This window comes from Ovis aries, chromosome 1 (genome assembly GCF_016772045.2).
Source record: "Ovis aries strain OAR_USU_Benz2616 breed Rambouillet chromosome 1, ARS-UI_Ramb_v3.0, whole genome shotgun sequence".
NCBI lineage: Eukaryota > Metazoa > Chordata > Mammalia > Artiodactyla > Bovidae > Ovis > Ovis aries.
Window position 1 is genome coordinate 12739449 of NC_056054.1, and position 27175 is coordinate 12766623.

At 49.9% G+C, this 27175-nt stretch overlaps 2 protein-coding genes and 1 pseudogene across 9 annotated transcripts; 1 reads left to right on the forward strand and 2 right to left on the reverse strand.

The window, feature by feature from the left end:
- Window positions 1-757: 757 nt before the first annotated feature.
- On the reverse strand, window positions 758-14881 carry FHL3 (four and a half LIM domains 3). Of its 8 annotated transcripts, none has more exons than XM_060399505.1 (6): window positions 14730-14881; window positions 3172-3345; window positions 2909-3083; window positions 1927-2096; window positions 1626-1812; window positions 758-1490 (listed from the first exon to the last, which is right to left on the reverse strand). In XM_060399505.1, the coding sequence occupies exons 2-6, from the start codon at window positions 3325-3327 to the stop codon at window positions 1336-1338; spliced, it is 843 nt and encodes a 280-aa protein (XP_060255488.1). In that variant the 5' UTR covers window positions 3328-3345; window positions 14730-14881; the 3' UTR covers window positions 758-1335. The 8 variants fall into 8 exon arrangements, with proteins under 8 accessions (XP_060255488.1, XP_027823956.1, XP_027823945.1 ...); XM_027968155.2 differs by lacking the exon at window positions 14730-14881 and adding an exon at window positions 8714-8799; XM_027968144.3 differs by lacking the exon at window positions 14730-14881 and adding an exon at window positions 8193-8358.
- Window positions 14882-15066: 185 nt separating this feature from the next.
- On the forward strand, window positions 15067-26289 carry UTP11 (UTP11 small subunit processome component). Its single transcript, XM_012100981.4, has 8 exons — window positions 15067-15203; window positions 18681-18742; window positions 19937-20039; window positions 21300-21413; window positions 21917-22010; window positions 22107-22237; window positions 25201-25311; window positions 26033-26289. The coding sequence occupies exons 1-8, from the start codon at window positions 15141-15143 to the stop codon at window positions 26114-26116; spliced, it is 762 nt and encodes a 253-aa protein (XP_011956371.1). The 5' UTR covers window positions 15067-15140; the 3' UTR covers window positions 26117-26289.
- Window positions 20639-21193, reverse strand: LOC121817644 (transformer-2 protein homolog beta-like; annotated as a pseudogene).
- Window positions 26290-27175: the final 886 nt, after the last annotated feature.

Here is a 27175-nt window from a genome sequence, read left to right on the forward strand (position 1 = left end):
CCAAGGCGCACGAGTCGGGCTCCGCCAGTCTAGACCGCGGAGCCCACACCGCAGGCCGCCGAGAGCGCAGGGGCAGGGGAGCCGGACGCCGGGAGAGGGGAGCAGCGCTCCGCCCCATCGCCTCATTTTGGGGGACAGCCCCCCAACCCCCCACCCCCGGGCTCATTCCCGCCCCCGCCCTTGAATCACGGTGGGGCGGGGCCATGACCCATTCATGCCGGGAATCGGATCCAGATGTTCCCGCGGCGCGTGCAGCTGCGTCCTTGCCTTTTTTGGCAAAAAACGTGCAGCCGCGAGCGGATCCCGGGCCGCCTCCGCTAATCCTAGGAAAGAGGGGGAAGGGGGCTGAGGGTCTGGGCCCAGACTCGGGATTCGCACTGGATGCTCCGTGGGGTTCGTGGGGGGCTGTTAAGGGAGGGGAGTGACTTGTACCTGACGGAGAACCCAACACCAGCCGCCCCCGCGCCGGCTCCGGTCCGCAAACTCCCTAAATCCCTCCCTTCCTCACTGGAGGAAAAAGCCCTTTGCCAGCAGGCGGGGGAGGTGGAAGGGAGGCCGGCTAAACCAGAGAGGGACGGTAGCGGCGGCGGGGATCCCCTTTCTCTGGAGAGATTTCCCACCCCGCCTGGAAGCTTCCTTCTGTCCTGCGGGGAGGAGGTGGGAAGAGCCTCCGAATTCCCTAGCTATGGCGAAGGAACCTTCCTTGCCCCTCCACCCACCTCCGCCCGCTCCCCCTACCCCCAGCCAAACAGAGGCCTTCACTTTCTCATACTGCTTTATTGCAGAATCTGAAACGGGGGCAAGCCAAACCCACCCCTCTGCCCATCTCTGGGCAAAATGGAGCTGAAATGAAAAGAGAAAACACAACACGGGATGGGCAAAAACCTGTACCCTAGGACCCCCTAACCAGTGCTGCCCAGACAGCCCCATCCTTGGGGATCCCAGTGGGACAGGGGTGGGGAGCGTCAAGCCTGAGTATATTTGACTTTTGAGGACCTCTCAGGCACCCAAAGGAGACCTAAAGTCTTTGTAGACAAGTCTACATTGAAGGGGGATTGGGTCCCAGAGCCCTGATTTGGAGAAAGGGCTTGGTCTGGGAAGCAAGCCCGACCCAAAGGGAGAGGACAGAGTTCTGGAGTTCAGATTTGAGGAGGGGGTTTGAATGATGAAGGCTCCGGGAGAGCCCAAGTTTGGGGGCCCTGGGTCAGGAAGTACCAGATTGAGGACGCTGGAGTGGGGAGGCTGAATCCTGGAACCCAAGGGGAGCCCCAAACTGGGGAAAGGCTGGGTCCCAGAGGCGGTCTGGAGGAGAAGCCTTAGTCCCGGAGCCCTGGCTCAGGGCCCTGCCTGGCTGCAGCCCTGGCACAGCACTTGGTCTCCATCCGGCACGAAGCCCTGACCCACCAGGGAGGTGGAGCAGCGGGCGCAGGAGAAGCAGCTGTGGTGCCAGTGGCGGTCTTCGAAGGACACATACTTGCCTCCACCGAGTCCTGGAGGGAGGCTGAGGATTAGTGCTGCCGTCTGGAGGGCGGTCCTGTCCCTTGGCCTCATGGAGACCAGATCCCCTGCCCCCCCCCGCCTCCGCCTACACCCGACCCATTCGGTCTTTGGACCCCCTGACCCACCTGTGATGGGGCGCTTGCAGCTGCTGCACTTGGGTGCAAAGAGTTCTCCAAAACAGGTCACACAGTAGGGATCGTCCTCTCGGGAGGTGAACTGCTGCCCTGCCAGGGGCGTCTGGCACCCAGTGCAGACCAGGCATTCTCGATGCCAGGGCTGGTCACGGTATGTCACGCCACCCTGTGTCAGCGTCTGTGGGGGCAGCCTCTGTCAGCAGAGGGGGAGGCGTGGGGATTCCCACCCCGCAACAACAGAGCCTTGCTCACCCCCTCCCCTGAGTGCAGTGGAGCTCCACGCCGCCCCCACCTTGCTGCAGCGGGCGCAGCGAGGAGCAAACTTGTTCTCATAGCAGGGCACGCAGTAGTGAGCGCCTTTGTCGGGCACAAAGGAACGGGAGCCCAGCGGCTGCTCACAGCCGCTGCACAGGAAGCAGTGTTCATGCCACGTCTGGCCTCCATACTCCAGCTTCCGGGACCCTGTGGGGGACAGGGGTCCCGTCAGAGGCTGTGTCCCAAGCTCCTGAGTGCCACCCTCTGCTACCCTCCAGGAGGGTCCCTGCTGCTCCCGCAGCCTTGAAGGTGGTGTCCATGCATTTTCACCAGGGTCCCCACCTCGTATGTTGCACATGCTAACTTTCCCCCAACACCAGACATGCTGGCTGAGCATGTGACCTGAGGGTTTGGCCTAAGTGAAGTCCTCACATGTCCCAGAATATGATGACCTCAGCTGCTACCAGGCCTCCAGGTGATGGGCGCGATGACTCAGTGTATGCTAAGCAAGCCCTTATACACCAGATGTGATAGTGTGAGCACACACACAGAGACCCCATCTACGAGGCAAGCGAGTCTAACGTCTAGGACATGATAGATTCAGTACATAGGAAGCCCGGCCATATCCTCATCATGCCTATCTCCATGTTCTAAATCCTCACATTCTATCAGCCATGCAGGTCGCCACACGTGTTAAGTCCTCTATGTATCTGTCTTTTCTGTCTTTGCACACAAGCCCCAAGGCAACAAACACTGACAGTCTCAGTACACTATGTGTGCCAAATGTGTTATTTCCCCAGGTGTGTGTCATGCGTGTCAGTCCTTGCACGTGCTAAGCTCCAAAGAGCAAACAGGCACAACAGATCCTGCACACAATTTCCAGGAACCTGTGGCATGGGCAGTTCTTTATCAAGCCTCAGACAGGCATGCCAGTCCCACGCACATGCACGGATGCTACACAGATGCCAGGCATGCCAGTCCCACGCACAGCGAGCCCCCGGGAGCCCCTGGGAACATACCGGGCATGACGGTCTCCCCGCAGGCGGAGCACTGCGAGGAGAAGGCACTGCAGTAGCAGTCGTTACAGAGCAGCTCGCTGTCCTGGCAGGTGAAGGGCTCATCGGCTAGGGAGCGCTGGCAGCGGCAGCAGCGGAAGCAGCCCTCGTGGAAGTGGCGGTCTTCGTAGAACAGCTCCTGGGGGGAGCGTGGCAAGGGTGCTGGCACATTTGCCCCCTCTTGCCAGCTTCCACCCACTCCCTGCCCTGCGTGGTCCAGTCCTCACCCGTGAGTCGTGCCCAATCAGCTGTTGGCACTCGGCACACGTGTTGGCGAAGGTGTTGTCGTAGCAGGGCACGCAGTAGGGGCCATCGTCGGTCTGGATGTATTTGCGCCCATACAGGGACTCGCTGCATTTGGCACAGTCAAAGGCTTCGCTCATGGTGGCTGTGAGTGAGCCCTGTTAGAGGCACAAGGTGGGGCAGGGGTCACCCCGAGGAGCTGTGGCTTAGCCACGCTGCCTTAAAAAAAAAAAGAACAAGAGACTAGGCATAGGAAATGCGAGGTCAGAGCAGATGGTGACGGGGAATGGGTGCCTCTGGGAACACAAGAGTCCTGCATGTTTATTTCTGTATTTAACGTTGGGGGTTAGGGGGTCAGGAAAAAATCAGGAAGCAGAAGTTCTTATCTGGGCCCTGGCAGAACTGGGGGGAGGGGGCTTTTCCTGGGTCAGTGACTCATTTCCTGCCCCTACATTTAGCCTGAGTTTAGCCTCCACTGTCTTTACTGTCTCCAAAAGGGTGTAGGAGCTGGGGCAAAGAGTCACCCTACCCTCTCCCATATGAACAGTACTCTCATCGGCTCCTGACTCCCAGGAAGGGACATACCCAGAGCCCTGGAGTGGGGAGCTTTGGGATGACAATGGGGCTGTTTGCACCACCCACCCCCCTCTCCCTGCCTCAATCCCATTCAGGAAACAGCAGAGTGTAAGAAGGATGCTGGGCCAGTGAATGGTAGAGGTGGAGGAGGCTGATGGGAGAAATGACATTGGGCCTCCCTTCCCAGGAGAATCCAGCAACAAGGACTTCAGAGGCTCAGCCCAGGTTTAACCAGGAAGGAAATCCTGCAAGCTGGACACAGCCAAGCTTCCCCAGCTGGACCCTCTGCCCTCACCCCACTCCACTTCCCTCTGCATCTTTGGCCATATCAGCCTGGGCAGCCTTGGCCGGCAACATCTGCAGCAGCTGTGACAGCACAGATGGCCAGCTGTCAGGTCTTGCCAGCAACAGGGGAGAAAAAAGGGAAACGAGATGCTTGGGGACAGAGAGGGGAACAGGGATGACACAGCGTGCCCTCTGCCCTCTCTCCTGCCGGGCATCACTCCTGGCAGTGCCTGCAGGGCCCCAGAATCTTTCCATCCCCTGGGTCATTATTTCCTTCCCCCTGCCTCTGGGAGAAGACAGTCTATCTCCAGCTTTTCTAAGGGTTTGGGGCTGGGGGAGTGAAAGGCGAGAGAGTGGGAGCCACTGAAGACATTTCCTCTCCAGTCAGGCCCCCTCTAGGGTGGGGAGTCAGGCAAGGGGGAGCACGGAGAGCTGCTGCTGCAGACACCCAGCCCCCCACCAAACCTCAGACACTTTCCATTTTCTCAGGAACAAAGCATGTTTGTGGGATGAGGTCATCCACACAGCTGCCTCTGCAGCAGGAGCTTGGGGAGTAGGGAGGATTAGGAAGTGGGGTTCCTGGTCCCTTCTACTGCCCCTCGTTCCCATCTCAAGCCCTAAATTCAGAGCTCAGCACCCCAGCCTCCTCCATCAAGAAGCCTGCTCTCTGAAGACTGGGATCTTGGGTGGAGAGGAACCACCAGGAGCCTGGGAAGGGGATCTTCTCACAGCTGCAGATGAATCTGAGGAGCACACAGGGACCCACCAACCCACTCCCCCATTAGACTCCAGGAACTGGCAGTCCCCAGAGCCTGGCCTGGCTCAAGTTGAAGGAAAAGCCCTCCTTTTCTCAGCCACCCCCAGCAGGAAATTCTAGCAACAAGCGTTGCTCAGACTCTAGGCACCAGCGGATGCCCCAGGCCTGGAGGGCCTGGCTCTTCTGAAGGGGTGGCTCGAGCTCACAGCTACCCTTCTGTCATGGGAGGACACTCAGTTCATACTCCAGGCCAGGAGCCACCAGGGGCTGGGGTCTTCAGAGTGGAGACTCCTGGGCTGGGGGCTATGCTGGAGGGTGGAGTCCACTCCCCACCATTCAGGCCTAGTTTCTTCTGGCCCAACATCTGAGGGTGGCCTGGGCTGCCGGCCACTGGGCAGCAGGGGGCCGCACAGGTGGAGAGTGGCTATGCATCGCTCCAGCAGAGCCCTGGACCTTCCCTTCCTTCCTGGCTTGGCCCCGGGCAACCACCTTCCCAGGCCCAGACTAGTCCTAGGTCCGCCCCCTGGGAGGCAGTCACCACTCTGAGACAGGGGCACCCCAAATAGGGAATGGGCGTGGCTTCGGCTTCTCTCCCAGAATTCCCTGGTCTCCTAGTCTGTCCAGCTGGGCTCCGATGAGGACAGAGTGAAGGGCACTCTCAAGGCCCACCTGTCTCTGCCCTTTCTCTGCCCCTCCCCCCTCCCCCCTTCCCTGGCAGGGCTGGGGAGCTAAAGGGAGCCCGTCTTGTGCCATGGCTGGTAGGGGGGTGCGGGGGAGACTGCTCAGTCTGCCAGATGGCGCTCAGCCGCTGCCCCCACCAACACACACACACACCCCTACACCTGACTCAGGACACCCACATCTGACAACTGCCCACAAACTAGCAGCTCAGAGTGGCTGGTTAAATGGCTGCAGCATGCGGTATGTAAAGGCCTGAACTGTGAAATATAAATTTAGGTGATTTCGAGCAAGTCACTTAGGCTCCTTCAGCTTGTTTCCCCATCTAATACTACCTCCTCCCTCCTAGGGCTGTTGCCAGACTTGGATATGATGAAAAACAAAATCTGATGATACCTGGAAAGCACCTGGGAGATACTAAGTAGTCAGTAAATGGTTGTTCTTAGTTTTTATTGATATTATTAGCCCCTTACTCGTACTGGGATCAGACTACAGTTTCTCAGCCAGGCCTGGGTCAGGGGGCTGGGCTGGGACTTGACCTTGACATTCTCAGGGTGGGCCTGGGGAGAAAACTTTTAAAAGGGAACCCCCTAGTTCTGCTGGGGAAACCGAAGAGGCCCAGGCTACGGGGCTCACTGAGACCAATGGGGCAAGTCTGACTCCAGTGAGCATAATTCGGAAAGCTCCAACATAGGTGTGCAGGTATACACGCCTGCATGCTCTTTTGCCTCTCACAAAGCCCACCCACCATCTATGCATACACGCTAAGTCACTTCAGTTGTGTCTGACTGTTTGCATCCTTATGTACTATAGCCCACCAGGCTCCTCTGTCCATGGGATTCTCCAGGCAAGAATACTGGAGTGGGTTGCCATTCCCTTCTCCAGGAGATCTTCCCAGGATTGAACCCGTATGTCCTGCAGCTTCCACATTACAGGCGGATTCTTTACGGCTGAGCCACCAGGGAAGCCCCTACCATCTATCAGATCACACATAAGGCAGGCAGGATAGGGTATCATCCTCACTTTACAGCTGAGTACAGAGGCCAGGGAAAAGGCAGAAGCATGCCCAAAGTCTCAGGTATCAGAGAGCCCAGGTCCCCTGCCTCCCAGCTGGGAGCCTTTTCTGATTTCCCTAGAAAAGGCGGGGGAGGGGGTGGTCAGCATTTAAGAGCAGGGGGACAGGAGATGCTGGGTGATGTCACTTGTACAAGAGCCTGGCTCTTCTCCCCAGCTGCCAGCCCTGAGACTGGAAGACATCCAGAAGTCTTTCCAAGTACCCATGCCAACCGCTCAACCCCTTTGCCCCCCTCTACCCCCCACTGTCCATGAGGATCCTGGCCAGGTCCCACAGCTGTGACTCACAATCAGAACTGATCCCTCCTCCCTCAGTTTTCAGGAGATGACAAGGCACTTGAGGGGAGAAATCAAACTCCCCCCACCTCATCCTTGCTACCAGGCATCAACCCCAAACTCTTCATTCTCTTCTCCCCGCCTCCTTCCACCATGGGGCCTGGGAGTCAGAGCAGTTTGGGAGAAGGGGGGTTGGGAAGCAGGATCCAGCAGCTGCTCTGGGGACAGAAGAGGAACAGTTCATTCACCCCAGGTCCCCCAGGGCTGAAGCAGAGCGTCCAAGATTGGAGTTTAAAAATAAGTTGGGGCTGTCTCCAGCAGTGTGTGAAGCTCCTTCTTGGTGTCTTACTGTCTCAGGTCCGCTGCCCCATGTCCTCGCCTCCCAATCTTTCCGGGCCTGAGTCCTTCGGGGTCTGTCCTGGAAACTGTCACTGTCCCTCCGTGACATCTGTCTCTCGGCGTCTAACTCTGCTCCACTCCGGACGTCTGTGTCTGTACTTTCAGCAGCTGTCTGTATGTTTCGTGTCTGTATCTCTCCTCTCTGTACCTCTGACACGCTATCTCCCAACTTCAGCGTCTGTGGATTTCTACCTCCGCTCACCCAAATCTTGGCATCTCAGTGTCTCCAAAGGGTGGAATGTCTCGGTCCTTACCAACGGCCCTTCTCTATCTCAGCATCTCTGTTTATCTGAGTGTCTCTGCCTCCAGTCTCTGGATGTCGCTCTAGGCCTCTCTGAGGCTAGATGACCACAAGACTAATGAAGTTTAACCTCCGGGGCCCTTCATTTGCGCTGAACCCTCCAAGGCCCTAGACCGGGCCGACAACACGTCTGGGGTCACTGCATGGTTTTTTCCTAAAGTGCTCCGCTCCACAAAACCTGGGCCCGTCCCAAAGCCTCGGGTCTGCCTCCTGGTGACCTGCGCCCCGGCCTCTGTCCCTGTTTCGGGTATCTCTGCACCCTCCGGTCTAAGCTCGCCGCCACTCCTGTCCAGTCTCGGTCTCCTGCTCCCACCGGGCTTTCTGGAAGCCAGTTTCTCGAACCCTCTCCCTCGGTCTCTCTCGATTCTCGCTTTTCCATTTGAAACTTGGCCCCCTCCCCCGCCTAATTCGCGTAGCAGCCCCCGCCCCGGCCAGGCGGCCCGGGGCGGTGAGGTCCGAGGGGCGCCCCCGGGGATCGGCGTCCGCGCGCCACCGGCTCCAGCGTGTTCCCGGCGCCCGCGGCCGGACCCAGGCGGGACCCCGGGGCAGAGGGCGGGGGCTGCGTCCACCCTTAACCTCCGGCTGACCGCCTCTCCCATCCCGCCCGAGGGCGGGGGCCGGGAGCGCGGATGGGGAGCCAGGCGCGGCGGGGAGCTCACCTCGAAGCGGGCGGCGGGAGCGGGTCGCGGCGCTCACGCGCAGGGGCGGGAAGATGGGCAGCCGGGGCCGCCTCCCTCGGCGGCTCCTACCAGCGAGCTGGGCCGAGCCGGGGCCGAGCGAGCAGCCGGCCACTCTGCCGGCGGCACACGGACTGTGTGGGCGAGTGAGAAGGCGGCCCCAATCCCTCCCCGAGGAAGTGAGCGCGGGGGCCCGCCCCGCCCGGACCCCGCCCCCGGCCGCCCCTGCCCGCGGGGTGCGGACCCCGCCCCCGGTCCTCATCCCGGAGGCGGGGGGCCAGACCCCGCCCCCACCTTCCTTTTAGACTGGAGCCGGCCCCAGCCCCCTCGGCCTAACCTGGCTCTCCCAACCTTCCAGGGCCGCCAGGACCCCGCCCCAGTCCCCTCCTTTCAGCTTTTGCTGGCCTCCCCCACTTCCCTCCCATCTCGCCCCCTTCCCCCGCATCTCCCTTCCCCTCGCCGCCCCCAGCGGCTAGCTGTATTCAGTCTTAGGCAAGGGATACCCGGAGGCAGCAGACCAAGGTCCATTTGGGGAGCGAGAGAGAGTCCTCCTTCGTGTCCACTTCGTGTTCCCGCCCCCTCCCAGTTTACCCCCAGGGATCACACTCAGCCCGAATTTGTAAAAGAGGACTTAGGCCAGCCTGGAGGAGGGGGTGGTTTTTACCCCGCTGTCACGTCCCTGGCAGTGGGAACCAAGGTGTTCTCCGGAAACAAGGAATGAAGCAAGGACCCCCTCTCTAAGGCTTTGACCTTCAAAGGGCTTTATTTCACAACTCTGAAGTGGCAAAAACAGAAGTAACCGCCGCCTCGCCTCCAGCTCATCGTGGAGTAGAGAAGACCTCCCTTGGTCTCCACAGTGCCCAGGAATAGTTTTGACCTTTGAGGCCCAGGGGAGACCCATATCCTAGGCCCCACGATTTCTGAGCTTCTCAAGAAGGGGTGTGAGGAGTGTGCATGGGGCACTTGCTAGGGGCGGTGGAGGAAAGTCCTTCTCCCCGACCTTTGCAGTTTCCAACCTTCCTACTTCCTCCCTGTGCCCTGCCTGGGAGGGAGCACTGACGCCTGCCAGGGACACAAGGCCCCTCCAGGTCCTTGAGGCCACCTCCCCTGGGATCCTCAGGCTTGTCACTAGGAATAAATAGCCTCGATCTGAAGGGGAGGGGAGGGAGAAGGAGGCTGTGCCTCGCTGTTTGCAAAACAGGAGACAACAAACCAACCCTGGAAATAACCTCAGGGTCTAGAGTAGAAATTTGGGGCCCACAGAGGTGCTCCCATCCCCAGCCTGGGTCTGGCCAAACTCTCAGAGACTCATTCCCTCCCAAACTGGGGCTCCTGAATACCCTGCTCTCCCACTTCTGAATCACATAAGTGCCTTCCTGGTCCCAAGTCACCCTTGAGGCCAGGTTTCCTTTCAAGACTAATTGCTTATTAATTATTATTGTTCCTGACACCTACTCTGTGCACAGGGACTGCGTTATTCTGGTTCACCACAGCATTCCCAGTATCTACTCCAATGTCTGGCACTCAACAAATATCTGATGAATGAATGAATCAGACACTGCTTCCATTTGGACCCCCAAGCTGCAGATTGGTCCACAGGCACGTAGTACCTGGAGTCCAGGGAGGGAGTAGCCAGTCCAGACTTTGGAATTTGCCTTGCGGGTATAGGAGACTCCCAGCTCTGGGGAGCAGAGGGAAGACTGCCTGGTTGGAGGAGATGGTAAGAAAGGGTTTGCTCTGGGTTGAGGGGACGGTAAAGGTGAGCAGCCTTCAGAAATGGAGTGGTTATGAGTGAGTAAGGAAGGTGCTGGATCAAAGGTACCATTGTGGGTCTTTTTTCTTTTAAATTGAAGTTGGACCATAAAGAAGGCTGAGCGCCGAAGAATTGATGCTTTTGAACTGTGGTGTTGGAGAAGACTCTTGAGATTCACTTGGACTGCAGGGAGATCAAATCAGTCAATCCTAAAGGATATCAGTCCTGAATATTCATTAGAAGGACTGATACTGAAGCTCCAATACTTTGGCCACCTGATGCAAAGAACTGACTCATTAGAAAAGACCCTGATGCTGGGAAAGACTGAAGGCAGGAGAAGGGGACGACAGAGGATGAGGTGGTTGGATGGCATCATTGACTCGATGGACACGAGTTTGAGCAAACTTCGGGGGATGGTGAAGGACAGGAGGCCTGGCATGCTGCAGTTCGTGGAGTTGCAAAGAGTCAGACTTGACTGAGCTACTGAACAACGACAATTGATTTACAATGTTGCGTTAATTTTTGCTGTACAGCAAAGTGATTTGGGGTCTCTGGTTTTACTCAGTTTGAATCTCTGATGAGCAGCCTGAATAACAGTCAGTATTTCCTGAGTTCTTACTTTGCACCAGTCCCTGCCTAAGCATTTTACATATATTAATGCATTTGACTATCCAACAGCTTTGTGAAATATGTAATTTTATCCTTAATTTAAGGATGAGGACATGGAGGCAACAGAGAGAGTAAGTACCCTGCCAAGGGTAACACAGCTAATAACAGCAAAGCCTGGATTCAAATCCAGACAATCAAATGTCAAAGCTCTTTAGGCACCCCCACCACCAAAAAAAAAAACCAAAACAAAAAAAAAAACAAACCCAGCCAAACAAAGGGAGCTAACTTAATCATTAGGCTCCATAGCCTCTGTAGTCATTTAACCTCTTGAACCCTCCAACTCTCATCTGTTCAGAGTGGTGGACTCCCAGTCTCATTGCATAATTGTGAGGAATGGGTGAGAACACACAGTAGGTATTCAACATAGGGGACACCCCCTCAACCCCCTGCCGCCCCCAGCCACTGCCCAACTCCTCCAACCCAACACTCTCTTTCCTCGTCAAGTGGTAAGATTTTGCTTCTTGGAATCTGGAAGCCCTGGAAAGTTAGGAGATTTTTGATTTGGCCTAGCCTAAGGGAAGGAGACTGGTGTAGGGCAGGGCTGTATCCTTTCCCCCCTCCATTGCCAGCAGGCTCACATTTCCCTGCTTGCTCTAATTTCCCTCGACACAGGTGGACATGCCCCAGGGAGGTCTAGGGATCAGCCTCATGGACTCCGTGTTCCAGTTCCCCATCAGTCTTCCCCACCCCCCACCCCTCCTCGCGGGAACAGATGTGTCTGAGCTGGGGCTGGAAGCAGAGCCTGAATGCTGGCCAGGCCGACTGGCCTTGGGTGAGTGGGATCTGGTTGTCCCTCCCCTCAACCCTAAAGGTCCCCACCTTCCTTATCTTGGGGTGGAGGGCGGCTTATTCAGGGTCTCCCAGCTGTTCTCTCCCTTGAAAGTTTACAAAAGGAGGCCCTGGGTGCCTGGTGACTGGCAGGCCTCTCATGGTTTCCTCTGGCTGCTGAATCACTCTCTGATGCTTGTAACCACAAGCCCTCTTCCCCCCTGGTGAGAAAACTCCCTTCCTTCTCTGCTATATTGCTCATTCTTGCCTGCTGGACTGCCTGCAGCCCCTGCAGGCCTCTTATTTGAGCAGACACCCTCTTTCAGATTGCCCAGAAACACCTTCCTCATGACCCCAAGCCTTGCAAATGGGTCTGTGGGTGCAGAAGGTGAAATGACTGACTTCTACAGAGCATAGGGAGAACTAAACAATGCTTAAATGCCAATTATACACAGGGTACCATGCTAAGTGCCAGTTGTTACTTCCTTTGGTTCTCACAAAAGCCATGCTGGCATGCATGCCAAGTCACTTTGATTGTATCTGACTCTTTGCAACCCTGTGAACTGTAGCCCACCAGGCTCATCTGTCCATGGGATTCTCCAGGCAAGAATATTGGAGTGGATGGTCATGCTCCAGGGGATCTTCCCAACCCAGGGTTAGAACCCGTGTCTCATGTCTCCTGCATTGGGAGGCAGGTTCTTTACCACTAGCACCACCTGGGAAGCCCCACCAAAGCCATATGAGGTGTTATTATTGTATCACTATTTTACTGAGTAGTACAGAGGGCTCAAAGAGTTTGACAAAGTGGCCCCAGATCACAAGCTTGTTGTGGATGTGCAATTCAAATCGAGTATGCAGAGCTGCCTTCTGAACATCTCTGCCACTAAATGCCTTCTTCAGGGAAAGTGGCAGGAGCTACTGGGGCTGCTACCTGGTCACTCTGCCTGATAGCTGGGCTTCTTAATTGAGGTGAAGCTTGATAGGGCCAGATCATGAAGGTCCTTGTCTTTCGATGGTCACCGATTAATAACAAGTGAGATTGAATTTTGTTAATGTGGGTGGACTTAGTTGGGCAAGGCTCAGACTCAGAGGCAGGAAAAAACTTTTCACACAGCGGATCTCAGCTACTTTCAGCTTTTACATGCCCACTGACTTACTGGGTTCACACTTCCGGGGACTAAGTAGAGGTTTTCTCCAGAGCTCCACAGCTGGAGGGGTGAGCCTTGTGATGAAAATGGGTGCAATTACAGAACTCACTGAAGGTTAGCTTTATGTGGTGGAAAAGAAGCCAAATGCCTCTGGAGTGTCCTCCTGTGCTCAACATTTTCTCTATTCTTACAGGTAGCTTTAGTTATAATAACAATAAGAGATCCAAATGACTGTGAATTTGCTAATGAGTGAACACAATATTAAGGACTTTAAACATATTATTTCATTTAAACCTCATAACAATCCTGTGCTGCTGCTAAGTCGCTTCAGTCGTATCTGACTCTGTGCGACCCCATAGACGGCAGCCCACCAGGCTCCCCGTCCCTGGGATTCTCCAGGCAAGAACACTGGAGTGGGTTGCCATTTCCTTCTCCAATGCATGAAAGTGAAAAGTGAAAGTGAAGTTGGTCAGTCATGTCCGACCCTCAGGGACCCCATGTGCTGCAGCCTTCCAGGCTCCTTCATCCATGGGATTTTCCAGGCAAGAGTACTGGAGTGGGGTGCCATTGTAGGTATAATATTATTACCTCCATTTTACCGATGGAGGACTAAGTTTCAACGAAGCTAACTGTGTCTTGACTGGTAACAGGATCAGAACACACCTCCATGGTTTATGGTCCCAATCATTACATTGTGCTGCCTTTGAGATTCTTTCAGCCACACCTTGAGGGTGTGACTTAGAGCTTTGTAACTAGTGCCATAATATGACTTCTCTGTTCAACTATGAGCCCTTTGACAGCCCTATGAGGCAAGCAGTGTATGCTATTATTATCCTTGGCTTATGCATGAGAAAAATGATGCCATTAAAGTCAAGTAACTGTGTGTGTGTGTGTAGTTAGGGCAAATTCTGGACCAAAAGATATAAAAAGACTAAAAAATCCAACTATCCCTTCCTGGGTTGCAGCAGCAAAAATCAGGTGTCGAGAGCTAAGAAGGCAGGGTAGCCCCCTGCACTCAACACTATAAAGGGGTGGGCAGAACACACCTAAGCAACTCCTCTGGCCTGAACCCTGACACACCCTTGTCCTCACCCCTAATAAGGCACCAGCCTCCCCTCCCAGCTCTTCCCCAGAAAGGGAACCTGTTACTTTTTTTGCTCCCGCTTGGAGTGACAGGGGCTGCAGTAAAGTCCTGCCTGAATTTCTTGTCTAGCCTCTGTTGTTCAGTCGTTCTGACTCTGTGACCCCTTGGACTGCAGCACACCAGGCTTCCCTGTCCTTCAACATCTCCCCGAGCTCACTCAAACTCATGTTGAGTTGGTGATGCCATCCAACCATCTTGACTTCTGTCATTCTCTTCTCCTCCTGCCTTCAATCTTTCCCAGTATCAGGGTCTTTTCTAATGAGTCAGCTCTTCACATTAGGTGGCTAAAGTACTGGAGCTTCAGCTTCAGAATCAGTTGAGTTCAGTTGCTCCGTTGTGTCTGACTCTTTGCAACCCCATGGATTGCAGCACTCCAGGCTTCCCTGTTTATCACCAACTCCCTGGCATCAATCCTTCCAATGAATATTAAGGATTGATTTCCTTTAGAATTGATTGGTTTGATCTCCTTGCAGTCCAAGGGACTCTCAAGAGTCTTCTCCAACACTACAGTTTAAAAGCATCAGTTCCTCAGCGCTCAGCCTTCTTTATGATCCAACTTTCACATCCACACCTCTAGTCAGTTTCTGTTGATTGGGGAAGGCCAGGAACCCTTGTCAGTATCAGAGTAACCTGTCCACCGTTATGTAGACAACAAGTGTGGAGAAGGCAATGGCATCCCACTCCAGTACTCTTGCCTGAAAAATCCATGGACGGAGGAGCCTGGTAGGCTGCAGTCCTGAAGTCCCTAAGAGTCGGATATGACTGAGTGACTTCACTTTCACTTTTTACTTTCTTGCATTGGAGAAGGAAATGGCAACCCACTCCAGTGTTCTTGCCTGGAGAATCCCAGGGACGGGGGAGCCTGGTGGGCTGCCGTCTATGGGGTCGCACAGAGTCGGACACGACTGAAGCGACTTAGCAGCAGCAGCAGACAACAAGTGGCAGAGCAACAGGTAGTTTTAAGGACTCTTGTCTCTCTTTAGAGCGGCCTTCCCGATACACCGGGAAATTCACAAGGCTCCTAGCTTTAAACTTACCGCTTAAATACAGCAAGTGGAGCAGCGCTGGTAGGAGACCACGCATGCGCACACTCCAGGCCCAATTCTGTCCGAGGGCTGTGCCAGCCACGTGTTCCCAGGTGCCAACGCAGAGCCGAGCGCGAAGGCGAGGTTTCGGTACACGTGGACACGCTCTGACGAATAAGAACCGGAGGTTGTAGAGTCACGAGACTAGACCTAGAGAACTACACTTCCCAGAAGTAGCCTGTGGTGGACGCCTTTACTAGATGACGTATTTCCGGAAAGACAGGCGCTGGATAGGCTGTGGGGAGGAAGTAGGCGGTTCTAAGCCGCAGTGGCTTGGCTTATTTCCGGTAGGATCCGCGGTCCGGCGGCTGAAGCGGTGAGAAACCGGCGTTGTGTACAGATCTTTTCCAGAAGTGAGCGGACATGGCGGCGGCATTTCGGAAGGCGGCTAAGTCCCGGCAGCGGGAACACAGAGAGCGAAGCCAGGTAGGGTCCCACAGGCCCCATTGAGCGCTTGCCGGTGGCCCCATGTGCTATTACTACCCCACAACCTGCGGATCTTGGCCTCCGTGCGGGCATGGTACAAGTAAATACATGTAAATATATGCTAGCGACGCCGGCGTGGCTGGGGCGGAGCCTTGCCGTTGGGGAGGAGGGGATGTTCGTGCTCTCTAGGAAAAGAACGGCTGTCCTTAATCCTGGGAGATAAAGCTATCTTGCAAGGTTTCGGTGAGGTGGTTAAATAAGATATTGTGTGTAAAGTGTTTGATTTTCTTACGGGAAGTTGAGGTCAAAGTTCACACAGCCATTAAGTGTCCCGACTGGAACTGGAGTCCGCATTTAAAGATGCTCAGCTCTGTCCACTGCGTCTGTGGGCTGAGCCCGAAGAGATCGGTGTTACTAATGCAGTATCATCGTCATGCCTGGGTTTGGAGGTTCCCTGAAGATCTGCTGCATCTGCTTTTTGTTATGTCTCCCCCTGTAATGTTCATGTTTTCCAAGCCCATTATATAGATGGGGAAAATGAGGGTCACAGAACAGAATTGGCTTGCCCGGTCATAAACACCAAATTCAGGCCAGATGAACAGTTGTAGGACTTTTGTGCGGGGTGTCCCTTGAGTGGGAATTCGTTTAATGTAGTCAGAATCCATTATTCCACTACTCTCAGGAATCACACAATATCCTATCCAGAAAGGCCCTTAGGGATGTCTGGTCCAGCTTCACATTACAGATGGGAAAGGGAGAAGAATGTGTCTAAAGTTGCGTCACTGATGGGGTGGGATGGAACTAAGGCCTCCAACCACAGTTCAGTCTTCCGCCTTAATAGCATTTATCAGACATTTATTGTGAACTTGCTGTGTGCTCAGTGATGTGTTTGGACTAGTGTAATTTGCCACCTTATTTGAACTTACATATAGATACGTCTAAAAGTAATAACGGCTTAGCAGTGCTTACTGTGTGCCAGAGCCAGACAAAGTGCAGAATGCTCTATTACCTCATTTAGCTCTCAATAGTGTGTGAAAGTAGGTACTACTATTATGTTACATTTGCTGATGGAGAAGCTAAGGCTCAGATAGGTTAAATAATTTGCCCAAAGACATACACCTGTAGCTGGAAGTTGACAAAGTCAGGGATCAGATCTCTGAATCCAAAGGCCACCAAAGGTTGGACAAAGAAGCAGCTGTGTAAGAGATGTGTGAGGAATGCCCAGTGAGGGGGGGGGGCGGGAAGGAAAAACAGAAATTCCCAACAAGAAACATGAGTGGGAAGAGGAGAGATGATGAGAGAAAGCATCACTGTGAGATCTGTTGTACTTGGAAGGCAATGATAGTAGCTGTCTCTTTGAGCACTGACCATATGCTAGGTCCAGCCCAACGTGCTGTATAAGAATTATTTCGTAATCCTACAACATCCCTGTGAGGAGGATGTTATCCTCATTTTACAAATGAGGAATCTGATGCTTAAAGAGCCTGACTAGTGTGACCAAAGGCACAGTTTTGAGTAGTTGATTTAGATTCCTAGAGCAGACAGAGGCCATGTGTGAGTGGGAGTAGAGGGTCTTTGTGGGAGAGGTGAGAAGGCCATATTGGAAACAGTGGTAAACACATTGAAGAGAGCAGTCCCTATTTGAGTAAAGTTTGGACTCTCCTGTAGGTCCTCACTGTGGCAGTGGGGGAGCACTGGAAGATAGTTGGTATGGAGGGGGTAGTTATGGGAACTATTTCCGATTCAGTGCCAGGCTTCCTTCTGTAATGCAGGTGTACATTCAAGTGGACATGACAGATTTCAAGATTTCTGCCTTACTTTGTTCCTCTTTTGACGCTTGGGTTTTCTTTCTCTACTGTCACCCTCCCTTTGCTGCAATTAAAACAATGATCAGGAGAGGGCTTGGGTATTCTTTTAAATACTAAGTTATTTCTTGCATCACTTCAGGGGTGAGGATGAGAAAGGAGACTTAAAAATCCTGTCCAAGTTATTATAGAAGTTTAAACAGTGAGTTTACATACTTCCTCAAAGATCAAGATCATTCCGAGTGGAAGAGGATGCAGTGTAGGAGAGTGGAGAAGAGCAGATTGTGGCCCCAGCCAGAATGGGTCTAGTTCTAGCTTTGCCACTTACTAGTTCTGTCTGTGTTCTTGGGCAAGCTGTTCGTTAAACTGCCTTGCCTTTTTGGAAAAATGGGATAACAGTTGTGCCTGCTTTATCTGCTTTCCATGATTGGGGATAAATGAGATTGTGTTTAATGAGCCTACCAGATTACTTTGTAGCAGTGATTCTTTTTTTTTTTTTTCCACATTGATAAAAATTTTACTCATATACTCATCCTTATAGGAGAATAGCCTTTTTTTTTTTTTAAACCTTCTGGGAATGTCAAAGCTCCTAGATGTTACAAACTAAAGTAAAAGTACATGCAAATTCTTTATATTGATTTTTTTCTTTCCTTTAATTTTATGTTTGCAAAATTGCCTAAGATGTAGTAGTAATTTTTAGCAAACTTGTCCTGTTATGATGATGAAGGCAAAAGTTGCTAGCACTGACCTTGCCATACGTTAAGTGCTGAACAAGTGATAGCTTGTAGAAAGATGATACCAAGATTTAATCCTCGTACCTCCCATGTTATCCAAGTTCTCTATCAGAGAAAGTATTTTCTGTCATTCTTGGTTTTCTCTCATGCTTTGTACCAAAATTAGAATTCTAACAGTACACATATGCTGGGCAGCTGCTATGTGCAGGCAGCTACCACTTTAAAGTCTCATTTAATTCTCAGGGTAATCATGAGAAGTAGGTCCTGTTATTCTCACTTTATAGTTGCTGTTCAGTTGCTTAATCATGTCCGACTCTGCGACCCCATGCACTGCAGCACGCCAGGCTTCCCTGTCCTCTACTATCTCCCGGAATTTGCTCAAGTTCATGTCCATTGAGTCGGTGATGCTATCTAACCATCTCATTCTTTGCCACCCTCTTTTCCTTTGTCTTCAATCTTTTGAAGCATTTTACACTCACAAAACAGCAACTCGGAAAAGTAAAGTGACTCGCGCAAGGTCATAGATTGTTAAGAGGTACAGCTTGGACTTGAACCCAGTTCTTCAGCCTCTAAATTTAGCTCTCTTAACCACAGTTGCTTCCCTGTTACTATGTTTTCCCTTCGTAGTATTTTATAAACCCCCTGGATTAAGTCCGTAGTAATTTTAGTACAGCTGGCAACTGCTCGCTTAGTGCCGAGTCATTGTTGCCTTTCTCTGTCCTTAATAGGCCAAGAAACCTACCATGGCAGTACTTGTGGCCTCTCATCCTCGGGCAGAGCCCAGTCGGGGGAGGGAGGGAACAGGGGAGCACGTTGGCCGCCGGGACATGGGTTTACTGAGTGCTCCAGAGACTCTTGTTCCTGTCAGGTGTCATGTTGATTCGGATATGTGTTTGCTGAGGAAGCTAAGCACTTTTTTTTTTCCTTTTGTTTTCTAGCCCGGCTTTCGAAAACATCTGGGCCTGCTGGAGAAAAAGAAAGATTACAAGCTTCGTGCAGAGTGAGTGCAGTCCTTCTAGTAGAGGTGCTGCCAAAAAAGCTTACAGCCTCCCTGTATTGCAGCTGAACTGCCTGAGTGTCCAACAACGGACAGTTTCCTGCCATTGATAAAATGGCCAAAAGCTCTGGCAGCCCGTCAGATACTTTTCTGGGACCCTAAACTTCTCTCTTTGTTTAGGCGGAGCATTATTTAACTGTCATTGCGTTGTGAATTTTTTTTATTATGTTGCTCCAGATCGTTTTCTCATGGTGGCTTTGATTTGCTTCTGCCTTGGTGTTTGAGCCAAAAGCTGAATCTTTTTATCTCTCTCTTTTCTTGACATTCAAGATAAAATCTAACATTCCAGTTGTTGAGTCTCTTACATCACCATGTGTGGTGTGGAATGAAGAGATGTGAAAGATGGATTCATGGGACTGAGCGTGGGTGATAATGAACTCTGAAAACATCTTATAAAACAATTATCCCCATTCTTCTTCTTCTTTAGCACTTTATTTGCAAAGTGTTTTATAATTATTTGTTAGCCATGCATGTCAGCTGAGGTCCTTTTTTATGCTCCTAGAGCAGATGGTGATGGATTCAGTGAGTTGCTCTGGGTCCCAGAGTTTTTCAGGCAAATAATAATAATAACTGAGACACTGTTCTCCGAGAGTTATCATTTTTATACTTAAGTTATTCCACCTAGCAACCTTGAGGGGATACTATTATCACGCCCATTTCCCAAATTAAATAGGGATGTAGAGTGGTTAACTAACCCATCCAAGATTACTCAGCCACAAGCGGTGGAGTCCGGGTTTGAGCGCAGACTGTCTGGCTCCAGAGTCCACGATTTCAGTCTCTGTGCTGCGCTGCAGCGTGTAGTTTCCGAGTCTTAGTTTGGTTACTCGGTGCTCAGACTTGCCTCATAATCCTGTCTGAGGAGTTGTAATTTGTGCTTTGTTGGGTCTCTCCCTGTAATGATGTAAATGGCACTAAAACTTACATGGAAAAAGGACTGTTATTAGTTTCAGGTAGAACTGGGATAGGAGTGAAACCACAGGTGAACAAGGTCTGCAGCAGTGGAGTGTGGATCGAATCTAGTCACCACTTCGGCTCTTTTGAGTTTCATTTTGTGTATATCACTAGATGCTTTGTAAAGTTTGCTTGTTGTAGTTTTTTCTTCTTTTCTGCTGTGAACTTGTATAACCTGCTTTTTAGTGATTACCGGAAAAAGCAAGAATACCTCAGAGCTCTCCGGAAAAAGGCTCTGGAAAAAAATCCAGATGAATTCTACTATAAAATGACGCGGGTTAAACTCCAGGTGAGTGCCTAATGGATCAGTTGGTATTTTGAGCTCCAGCTCAAAAAGGAAAATAGGGATGAGGGAGGAGATGGAGAGAGGATCCTGGGCTTTTATTTAGCCCTTCTCCAGTTGGTCAGATGCTCCTGGTCAGTATCCAAGGTGAAGCTGCCCTTTCATGAGCTGCATGCGTTTCTGCCCATGAGTCTCAGTTGTTTGATGCCTGGAACCGTTCCTGTTCTTTCCCCCTCCCTTTTTTTTTTACGTTATAAAAGTAAAACCTGAACTTTATTGTTGCTTTTTGCCTTTGGAAGGATTTTTACACACAGGCTTCAATCTTCAGAATACCCTAAATTCAGTAGAAAAACCATTTAAATGAAATTTCGTACAGTAGAAACTTTTCAGCAATCAAAATTTAGACTGTAAAAAAATGCATGCAGAACATGCTTTTCTGAAAACATTGAACAAAGCACTGAATGCAGAATGAAAATAAGATTTCAATTCCACCAAAAGTAGTCATCATAGAAGGTGTGAAAGTCACTGTTCACCTAAAAAAAAATATTATCCACAGACATATCCTAACTCTAGGACTGGCTTTAGAAAGTCTTCAACTTCTTGCTTTAATAGCAGTGAGGTGAATATGATTGAGCTCTGGAACGTGATCTGTATCCTCCCTACTACAGCAGGGAGAAGGTGACTGTCTTCTGTAGGTCTGATCCCTGTCTTGAGCAGTTCCCCATCCTCCTCCTTCACTTCCTCTGTGAGGTCCACTGTGACAGTCCTGAACATCATAGCCTCAGTCATATCCTCTGTTGTGATCTTGATGACACGAGCTGCTGTAGGTAGATCTCCCCGTGTAGATCCCTGGTGTAGGATTATGTGGTCTTTTTGCTTTAGAGTAGTCAACTCTGACCCCAATGTTCATCAAGCTCCATTCCATTGGCACACTCTTTTGCTTCGTTGGCATCATCTACATTTTCAAAGGATACAGTCCTGAACATCTAGACTGCTGGTCACAATGCAATAGACACGTCAGCCATTGAGCCATATTTAGAGAACACTTCTTTTAGCCCTCTAGCTGTAGTGTGCAGGTTCAATCCAAATACTGCCGGAGCTTTTCTGAGTTGGTGACAGGAGGTGCTGAGTTGAACATGTGTCTTAGAGGCCTGGTTCATTGAGTGGCTGTTATATGTAGCCTTTGGTCCTGCCATGAACTGTGCCTACAGCTTGTTAGTGATTTTACTCTAATAGGAACTGTATCTTCCCGATTTGGATTTTTAGGATGGAGTTCATGTTATTAAGGAGACGAAGGAAGAAGTAACTCCAGAACAGCTGAAGCTAATGAGAACGCAGGATATCAAATACATAGAAATGAAAAGAGTTGCAGAAGCAAAGGTAACAACTAAAAATGTTTATTCTGACATGTTTTTGTTGGTTAAGAAGAGAAATAGAAATCCACTGGTCTCAAGTTACAAGTTGATTCCTTTTGGCGTTTCTTAAAGTACACTTAATTATGATAATGTTTTATAGGTATAGTTAGCATGGTAGAGTAGAAAGAGGTCAAGTTTGAGAATGAGAGAGATTTAGGTTTAAATTCGGGCTCTGCCTTTTATTAACCCCGTGATTATGGACAAATGAGCTTCCTGGGGCTGTTTCCTTATTTCTATCTCATAGAATTATTATTATAAGGCTTCAGTGAGTTTTGTGCAGTGCCTGGCTATGCCCGTAGCTGACATGATTGGTGCTTGGTACATTTTAGTGATCCTTTCTTTTGAAAGAATGGACCAGATTCTTTGCTGGCTGGTGATAATGATGTGAAGTGGTCTAAACTTTTGCAAATTCATTTCTGATATCCTAGAAGAACCCAACGTAAAATGAGACCATATTCTGTGTTCCAGAAAATTGAAAGACTAAAAGCAGAGCTCCATCTGCTGGATTTCCAGGGGAAGCAACAGAATAAACATGTTTTTTTTTTTGACACCAAAAAGGAAGGTATGAAATGTTTGAAGGTTTCTGGGACGGTCTAGCGTGTTGGTCTGTGTTGTTTGGTGTTAGAGACAGCGCCTTAAGGATTGTCTTGACTTTTAGTTGAACAGTTTGATATTGCCACTCACCTGCGAACAGCTCCAGAACTAGTTGACAGAGTCTTTAACAGACCCACGATAGAGACTTTGCAGAAGGAGAAAGTGAAAGGAGTTAACAATCAGACTCGACTGAAGGTAAGTTTCTCCATTTTTCTTCAGGTCCGAGTTTATGGGAATCTAGGTTCCTTTCCTCCTTCCCCCCACTGTCGACCCCCCTCTCCACCTCCAGCATTCCATAAGATTATTTGTGGAAAAAGTACTAAGTTCTCTTAGGGAAGTAGAAGGAGAATTTGGTGATGGGAATGGAAGTGGAGGAAGGTTTCTTAGTTTCTGAGATTGGAGGATGTGTGGTATAGTGGTCAGGAGCATGGTTCTGGTCTTTAGGTCTGCATTTATTTTCTTCTTCTTCTTCTTTTTTTTTTTTTTTTCTTTTTTGGCCATGCTGTGAAGTTTATGAGATCTTGGTTCCTGACCAGAAATTGAATCTGGGCCCCAGCAAAGCACAAGGTCCTAACCGTTGCACCACCAGGGAATTCCCTAAGTCTGCATTTGACTCCACCTCTGACCCTGGGCTTATGCTTTCAGTGCTGTAACAGATGGTAACAGTTTTAAAATACAGAGAAGGGGGGAGGAGGACACTGAAGATGAAGGGATTTGGTATACTTTGATATTAAACCTTTACCAGTGCCTATGCATATCCAAAGGTCTTTCATGTTCTGCATTTGTAGCCCAGATTTTGTATCGATTTGTCCTTATGGTGTTTTCCATTGCTGTAACTGGGTTCATGCAGAAGACATGCTTTTTCTCCAAGTCTTCTGGAGTTGAACTCTCACTTGTGACTGATTCATTTAAAAAACTGCTGTCAATGTGTTTCAGGCAGACAGCTGTTCTGTTTTGATTTGAATCATTTACACCGCATCAGCTTTGCTTCCAATGTTTAATTTCACAGCAGCTTCTCTAGCTCAGAGGCAGCTAAACTTGCTTTAGTAATATAAATACCCGTAATTAGTTTGACTATATTGGGTAATCCCATAAATTTGACAGTCTGTGCAATGAAGTGAAAACAAAAGCTGTCTGAAACCACTGCTGTGAGACTATGCTAGGATCGGTGAGTCATTTACATCTGAGGCCCAGTAATATTCCCCTCTTTGTAGATAACACTTCCGGCTGAAGAGCCGGCTGAGCTAGTGTTCTAGTGCTGACCTTGTTTGTCAGGGAGTTGTGTTTTCAATTAGCTGCGTTACTGACACGTCTCAAGTATTGCAGTAGTCCCGAAAGAGATTGGTGCCGCGTAGGGTATTTCACCAACATACCTTTGGAGAAGTTGGGAAACTTTGAATCTTGCCCTTATGTCTGGTGGTGGTGGTGGTTTTAAATCAATTATTTAAAGCAAAATTATTTTGATTAATAAGAGACTGCTTACTCCTTGGAAGAAAAGTTATGACCAACCTAGAGAGCATATTCAAAAGCAGAGACATTACTTTGCCGACTAAGGTCCATCTAGTCAAGGCTATGGTTTTTCCTGTGGTCATGTATGGATGTGAGAGTTGGACTGTGAAGAAGGCTGAGTGCCGAAGAATGGAGGCTTTTGAACTGTGGTGTTGGAGAAGACTCTTGAGAGTCCCTTGGACTGCAAGGAGATCCAACCAATCCGTTCTGAAGGAGATCGGCCCTGGGATTTCTTTGGAAGGAATGATGCTAAAGCTGAAACTCCAGTACTTTGGCCACCTCATGCGAAGAGTTGACTCATTGGAAAAGACTGTGATGCTGGGAGGGATTGGGGGCAGGAGGAGAAGGGGACGACAGAGGATGAGATGGCTGGATGGCATCAGTGACTCGATGATGTGAACTGAACTGACAGGGAGGCCTGGCGTGACTGTGATTCATGGGGTGGAAAAGGACAGCCATTTCTTACTCCTTGGAAGAAAAAGTTAATGACTAACCTAGATAGCATATTCAAAAGCAGAGACATTACTTTTGCCAAGAATGGATGCTTTGAATTGTGGTGTTGGAGAAGACTCTTGAGTCCCTTGGACTGCAAGGAGATCCATTCTGAAGGAGATCAGCCCTGGGATTTCTTTGGAAGGAATGATGCTAGCTGAAACTTCAGTACTTTGGCCACCTCAAGCGAAGAGTTGACTCATTGGAAAAGACTGTGATGCTGGGAGGGATTGGGGGCAGGAGGAGAAGGGGACGACAGAGGATGAGATGGCTGGATGGCATCAGTGACTTGATGGACGTGAGTCTGAGTGAACTCCGGGAGATGGTGATGGACAGGGAGGCCTGGCGTGCTGTGATTCATGGGGTCGCAGAGTCGGACACGACTGCGCCACTGAACTGAACTAACTGAAGGACCATTTCTTTCTTTTTTTAATTTTTGGTTGCCCTGGGTCTTATTGCTGCACGGGGATTTCCTCTGGTTGTGGCAAGCAGGGCCTACTCTCTTGCGGTACAGCTCATTGTGGTGGTTTGTCTTGTTCTGGAGCATGGGCTCTAGGGCTTGCGGGCTCAATAGTTGTGACACATGGGCTTGGTTGCTCTGTGGCACATGAAATCTTCCTGGACGAGGGTTCAAACCTGTGTCCCCTGCACTGGCAGGAGAATTCCTATCCACTGTGTCACCAAGGAAGAGTGAAGGACCATTGGACTTTGAGGGGTCATCAGCAGTGAGAATTTTCAGGTCAGGTTTTACTGACAGAGCCATTCTGCTCTCTTGAGCTCTGCGGTCACTGCCCAGGGACCCTTCTCTGCTTCTCCCTATACTGCGTCACGTTAGGTGACTGGGATGCTCACACAAAGGGTGAAACAGCTCCGAGTAGTAGTGGAAAGATTCCTGGGATCTGTGAGTCTCGAGGCGCAGTCCTGCCTCTGCTCCAGGTGAACCTTGTGTCCCTGGGTAAGTCACCAAGGTTCCATTGGCCTCTGGAATGCAGTGCTCTTAAAATGGACAACTTCAGAGTGTCTTGTTACATTGATTCTGGAGTAAGGAGGGAATTTATGAAACCATTTATGCATTTGGGCCTGAGTGGACTCAAACGCTTTCTTACTCATTTTTATCCTGTTAATTGCTTCACTGAAAATGTGTGCTTCCTCTGCAGCGGATAGCGAAAGAGAGGCAGAAGCAGTATGACTGCCTGACACAGCGGATTGAGCGCGAGAAGAAATTGTTCGTTATTGCACAGAAAATTCAGACTCGCAAAGATCTTCTGGTGAGGAGAGAGAGCCTTAGGCATTCATTTTATTTTTTTCCTTGTAAAGGTCTTAACTGAAACTGGATTTCAGCTTTGTGTAAATCAACCCCAGTGAAAATGTCTGCTCCTCAGGGGCAGTGGTGTGAGCCAGTGTCTGTTACTCTGACAGTGTTGAAATGTTCCTTGATTAAGAAGGTAATAAGGGGCTTATTAGTCAGTGCTTTGGAAAAGCCAAGGGTAGGATTGGGTGGCATGTGAACTTTATAGCTTATGAACAGCTATCTGTAACATTTAAACAGGTTAACAAAACAGTGCGTGTCGATCACTGGTATTTAAAAATAGACAACATTGTATAGTTAAATAGCAGAGCTAAGGAATGTAAGATGCCCCTTTCATATTATTATCATTCCTCTAAATGTCAAATTCTTTGGCTTTGCAGATCATTTTGGTCTGCCTTTCTCAACTGGGGTTCCGTAAGAGAAGCCCTACCAAAAAAGAAAAAAAAAATTATTTGAGTACCTTTCTTCTCAGTTTTCACAAGACCTTCTGCACAGCCAACATCATTAGGGAAAGAAGCCTGGGAGAGGACCTGAGTCATCCAGTCAGAATGCCTTAGGACGAAGGGCTTTGTCTCTTTTGAATGTTGAGATGGGCTGAATTAGGGGCTTTAGTTATCAAACTTTCTATTTTACACAGCCCTCTCCTGTGATTTACTGGTAACTTTTTTATTCTTTTGTAGGATAAAACTCGGAAGGTGAAAGTGAAGAAAGAAACAGTGAACTCCCCAGCTATTTACAAGTTTGAGAGTCGTCGTAAACGTTGAAGTGTTATAGATAAGCCATCTCATTCCACGTGGAACAGAGTTTACATTTTCTTTTCCCAGTAACTTCAAATTCCATTGGTCGAAGTGACTTGGGTTTCCTGTTTGTAACCATAATTTTTTTGTAGATTTGTCATTTGATATGAACAACATTAAAGCCCCTTCCCCCATCTGAATTGTGGGTTGTTGAATTCAGTCTGTTTTGGGGCTGAGCCGTGCAGCCTCTGAGATCCAACTCCCCTACGAGGGATCAAACCCAGGCCCAGGGCAATGAAAGTGCCAAATTCCAATCATTGAACCACCGTGGGACTCCTGACACCAGTCTTATTTTTATATACTTTCATTTTTTTCATTTTATAAGGAGTATAATCTTTTATATAGCAAATTTGGCAAACAGATGAGTTCATTCCTAACCCCAATACTTATTCAAGAACAGCAGGTAACTTTTGCATATACTTACAGGCTAGGACATTAGGGGAGTTGGGGTGAACAGCTACCAAGAACATCCTGGTTAAGTTCCTCCATTTTGTGAAAGTTGGCACTGTTGTTCGTTTTTGTGTTTTGGAGTCGTGATTAAATACTTCTATGGCTTGCTTTTTTCATTTACTGTTAAATCATTAGCTCTTTTCCATTTGGTTACATCATTAAATTTTTAAAAGTAATATATGCTCACAGTAAAATTAAATATTTGCATAATGTTTTATCCATTGGAGAAACTGATTTTACCCTCATTCATTCTTCATTTATTGGATATTCAGGTGGCTGCATAAGTTAGCCAGGAATGATTTTTTTTTTTTTTTTAACACTTTACAGTTGTAGGTAGAAACCCTTGGAATCAGGAACTCACAGGGGCACTTCTTTATTGATGAAACTAAGACCAGGCTCTGTGTTCCTGCCGTCCTGGCCAGTTCTTGATGGCAAGGCTATAAATGGCTTGGTATAAGCCCTCACCTTGAAAATAGAGACCCCAGCCCCAGGGTGTGTGCAGTAGACACACAGACTTCCCAGAGTTTCACCCTTCCCTTCCCTGCCTGTATAGGGATGGTAGGCCAAGACCAGTCA